At 36.6% G+C, this 5,837-nt stretch overlaps 1 protein-coding gene across 1 annotated transcript; it reads left to right on the top strand.

The window, feature by feature from the left end:
• The first annotated feature begins 590 nt into the window (after nucleotides 1–590).
• On the top strand, nucleotides 591–1,212 carry LOC122789821 (prostatic spermine-binding protein-like). Its single transcript, XM_044057260.1, has 2 exons — nucleotides 591–809; nucleotides 892–1,212. Exons 1-2 carry the CDS (start codon nucleotides 591–593, stop codon nucleotides 1,210–1,212), a joined length of 540 nt encoding a protein of 179 aa, XP_043913195.1.
• Nucleotides 1,213–5,837: the final 4,625 nt, after the last annotated feature.

The following is a 5,837-nucleotide window of genomic DNA, read 5'->3' as shown; positions in this document are numbered from 1 at the left end:
TGACAACTATGACAATGATGACAAGAATGATGACAATGTTGATGACAAAAATGACACAAGAATGACAATGATGATGACAAGAATGACAACAATGGCAATGACAACAAAAATGACAAGAATGACAATGACAAGAATGATGACAATGACAAGAATGACAACAATGATGAAAATGACGATGACAAGAACAACAGTTATGACAATAATGATGACAATGAGGAAGATAAGAATGACAATGATGACAAGAATGATGGCGGCAATAACAATGACAAGAATGACAATAACGATGAAAAGAATGACAATGACGACAATGACAACAATTAGAATGACAAGAATGATAATGCCAATGACAATGACAACAAGAATGACAATGATGACAAGAATGATGACAATGACAATGACGACAAGAATGATGACAGTGACAATGATGATGACAATAAGAATGATGACAATGATGGCCACAAGAATGACAATGACAAGACGACAAGAAGAATGACACTGACAAGAATGATGACAATGACGACAATGATGACAAGAATGATAATAATGAAGACAATGACGATAACAAGAATGACAATGATAAGATGAAGACAATGACGATGACAAGAATGACAATGGCAACGACAATACCAACAATGACAAGAATGATGATGATGACAAGAATGATGACAAGAATGAAGACAATGACAACAATGATGACAATGACAATGATAACAACAATGACAAGGATGACAAGAATGATGACAATGATGTCAATGACAAGCATGATGACAATGACATTGATGACAAGAATGGCAATGACAATGATGACAGTAACGACAAGAATGATCACGACAATGCTGACAAGAATGCCAATGACAACAATGACGATGAGAAGAATGACGATGCAACAAGAATGATGACATTGATGACAGTGACAAGAATGACAATGATGACAATGACGATGACAAGAATGACTACAATGACAAGAATGATGACAATGATGATAAGAATGACAATGGCAATGATGTCAAGAATGACAATGATGACAATGACGACAAAAAAGACGAAGACAATAATGACAATGACAAGAATGACAAAGACAATGATGATGACAATGACAATGATGACAAGGACAATGACGACAACAATGACGATAACAAAAACAATAATGATGACAATGACGACAAGAATGATGACAATGATAACAGTCAAGATGACAATGATAGACAATGATGAAGACAAGAATGATGACAATGACAACGATGTTGACAAAATGATGACAATGATGACGACATGAATGATGATGACAATCACAATCACGATAGCGACAATCTCGACAATCACGATGACGATGATGACAATGACAAGAATGACAAAAATGGAGATGACAATGACACTAAGAACGATGACAAGAATAATGACAAAAATGACTGACTACAATAACGATGGTGACGACAATGATGATAATGATGATGACAATGATGATGACAAGAATGACAAGAATGATGACTACAAAAATGATGACAAGAATGACAAGAATGATGCCAATGATGATGACAATGACAATGATGACGACAACAATGACATTGATGGGAATCATGACATAACAATGACAATGACGATGACAATGATAATGACAATGACAAGGGCAACAAAGAAGACAATGACAAGAATGATGACGATGACAATGACCACGGCAATCAAGATGACAATGATGATAATGACGTCAACAATGACGATGACAGCAACAGTGATGACAATGATGATGATGACAAGAATGATGACAATCATGATAATCACAACTACAATCACAATGATGACTATGCAATAATGATGATGATGATGATAATGATGACAATGGCAATAATGACGGTGATGACAAGGACAATGATGACATCAATGATGACAAAAATTAGGACAATGACAAGAATGACAATGACAAGAATGTCATAAAGAATGACGACAATAATGACAATGATGACAAGAATGACAATGACGATGAAAAGAAAGATGATGATGACAATCACAAGATGACAATGACAACAAGGATGACAATGATGAGACAATGACAACAAGAATTATGACAATGACTATGACAGCAAGAATGACGACAATGACGACAAGAATGATGGCAATGATAAAAATAAGAATGATGATAAGGATGGCAGTAACGATGACAATAACAAGAATGACAATGACGATGATGAAGACAATGATGATGTCAATGACAACAAGAATGACAATGACGTCAGTGACAACAATGACAATGATGGCAATCATGACAATGATGACGATGACAATGATGATGGCAACAATGATGACAATGATAATGACAATGATGACAAGAATGATGATGACAATGAAAATGATGACAATAACAATGACGATGATGACAATGACAAGAATATTGATGATGGCAATAACCAAGAATTACAAGAATGACGATGACAATGACGACAATGACAAGAATGACAATGACCCTGATGACAAGAACAATGGCAATAATGATGACAATGACAGTGACAACAATGATGACCACAAGAATGACAAGATGACGAGAAGAATGACGACAGGAATGATGACAAGAATAATGCAAAAATCACCCAATATCGACGACAATGATGACGACAAGAATGACAATGACAAAAATTATGACAATGACAGTGATGACAGTGATAATAATGACAATGATGACAATGACAAGAATGATAAAAAAGACAATGACAATAATGACAATGACTATGACAATGACAATGGCAACAACGATGTTGACAACTATGTCATGACTATGATGACAATGATGACAACAATGACAATGACAATGGCTATGACAAGTACAAGAAGGATGACAAGAATAAGAGTACCAATGACAATGATGATGACAATGGCGATGACAATAACAATGACAGTAATGACAAGAATATGACATTGACGATGATGAATGATGACAATGGCGACAAGAATGATGACAATGAAAAGAATGACAACAAGAATGACAATGACAACAATGACAATGGCAACACTGATGATGTTGACAGTGACAATGACAATCACAATGACAATCACGACAATGATGAAGACAATGATGATGATGGCTACAATGATGAAAACAAGAATTATGACAATCACAATGACAATCATGACAATCATAACAATCACAAGAGTGGCAATGACCGATGATGACAAGGACTGGAAGAATGACAATGATGACAATGGCGATGACTATGACAAGAATGATGACTACAAGGATAAGAATGATGATATAATGATGATGACAATGATGATGACAAGAGTGATGACAATGACTACAAGAATGACAATGACAATAACAAGAATGACAACTTCAAGAATAACTACAACAAAGACATGACAATGATGACAATGATGATGACAATGACAACAATGACTAGAAGAATGACAACAATGGCGATGACAATGACAAGAATGACAACAAGGATGCCGACAAGAATGACATGACGATGACAATGATAATGACAATGACTACAAGAATAACAATGACAACAATAAGAATGACTACTAAAAAAATGATTACAAAAAACAATGAAGACATGACAATGATGATGACAATGACGACAATGACAATGATGACGAGAACAAGTGATGACGCCAATGATGACAAAAATGATGACAAGAATGATGACGATAAGGGCAGCAATGATGACGACAATGACAAGAATGACAGTGATGACAATGACAACCATGGCAAACACGATGACAGGATGACAATGATGATGACAAGGGCAACAATGAAGACAATGACAATGACAATGACAATGACAAGAATGATGGCAATGATGACAATGACCATGGCAATCATGATGACGATGACATTGACAATGATGGTGACAACAATGACGATGACAAAGATGACAATGACAAGAATGACAAGAATGATTACGACGACAATGATGACAATGACAAGAATGATGACAATGACAATGACAAGAATGACCATGACAAGAATGATGACAATAACAAGAATGACAATAATGATGAAAAGAAAAGGAAGACAACAATGACAATGACGATGATAATGATGATGACAAGGATAATGATGATAATGATGACAAGAATGACAATGACAATGACAAATGATGGCAATGACAATGACAAAAATGATGGCAATGGCAACAATAATGATGACAATGATAACAAGAATGATGACGGTGACAATGATAACAATGATGAGAGCAATGACAACGGCGATGAGAAGAATGACGGGGACAATAATATTGACGACAATGATGATGTCAATGACGACAATGATAAGAGTGAGGATGACAATGACAGACTGGAATGACAATGACAAATGGTGATGACAATGACAAGAATGATGACATGATGGTGATGACAATGATGATGACAAGAGTGATAATGATGACAATGGCTAAAAGAAAGATGACAAGAATGACAACTAAAAGAATGACTACAATGACGACATGACAATGATGATGACAAGAGTGACAAAGACAATGATGACATCAATGACTAGAAGAATGATGACAACAATGGCGATGACAATAACAAGAATGATGACTACAAGGATGACAAGAATGACGACATGCCAAAAAGTGCATTGTCATCCCCTGTGGTAAAAATTCTGTACCCATGAACTACCACATAGGCGGTAGTCTACTTAACACCAAAAGTGTGATAAGAGACCTTGGGACACAGGTGGACAGTAGTCTCTCCTTTGATAATCACATTGCCAAAGTGGTCAGGAAATCCTTCTACATGGCACACCTCATCACAAAAGGTTTCTCATCCAGAAAAAAAGAGGTCATTGTTTCCCTCTACTCATCGCTCATTAGACCCATTATAGAGTACAACGCCCCTTTTGGTATGTACCTCACAAGACATCTACAACAACTGGAAAGGCTGCAAAAATACCTCACAAAGAGGATTACTGGCCTCAAACAGATGCCTTACATGACCGTCTCAAAAAACTCCAGCTTTACTCCGTCGCATATCGCCTACTCAGAGGCGATCTCTGCCTAACATACAAAGCTATGTCAAACCCAGAGCTGTTGGACATGCTCCACTTAAAGAAATTCCAATCCCTCCAAGCTTCACGCTCTAGGGACCTAAACCTTGTCACCACAATAAACAGAATATGCTGGAGGGATAGATTCCTGTCCCAGAGACTTCCCATACTCTGGAACAGACTACCTATCTATGTCAAACACAGCTCCTCATTACCACTCTTCAAGAAAAATCTTGATGATTGGATGGGTAATAGGAAATTCACCCCGGGATCACTTCTGTGGTTCTGCTTGACAGGGGCACAGGAAAATAATTTTCTTGGGTGGCGAAAGCCAGGGTACATTTTTGGCTAGGCTTGTATAGGCCCTAGGGCCAATAGCCTAGTACCTACCTATGAACCTATGAACCTATGACGATGACAATGACATAACGATGACAATGATGAAGATGACAATGATGATGACAACAGTCACGACAATAATGACAGTGACTACAAGAATGACGATGAGAATAACAAGAATGACAAGAATGATTACAAAAACAATGAAGACGTGACGATGACAATGATAATGACAATGACGACAAGAACAATGATGAGAACAAGAGTGACAATGCCATTGATAAGAATGATGATGACAATGATGAAAACTATGACAAGAATGACGATGATGACAATGACGGCAACAATGATGATGACAATGACAAGAATGACAATGACAATGACAATGATGGCAAACATGACAATCAAGATGACAATGATGATGATTACAAGGGCAACAATAAAGACAATGACAATGATGATAAGAATGATGATGACAATAACCATGGAAATCATGATGATGACAATCAAGACA

The sequence above is a fragment of the Protopterus annectens genome, chromosome 15.part0 (assembly GCF_019279795.1).
Source record: "Protopterus annectens isolate FY-2018-M chromosome 15.part0, PAN1.0, whole genome shotgun sequence".
Taxonomy (NCBI): domain Eukaryota; kingdom Metazoa; phylum Chordata; order Ceratodontiformes; family Protopteridae; genus Protopterus; species Protopterus annectens.
The sequence above is the reverse complement of the archived record's forward strand: the minus strand, read 5'-3'. Positions and strand labels throughout refer to the sequence as shown.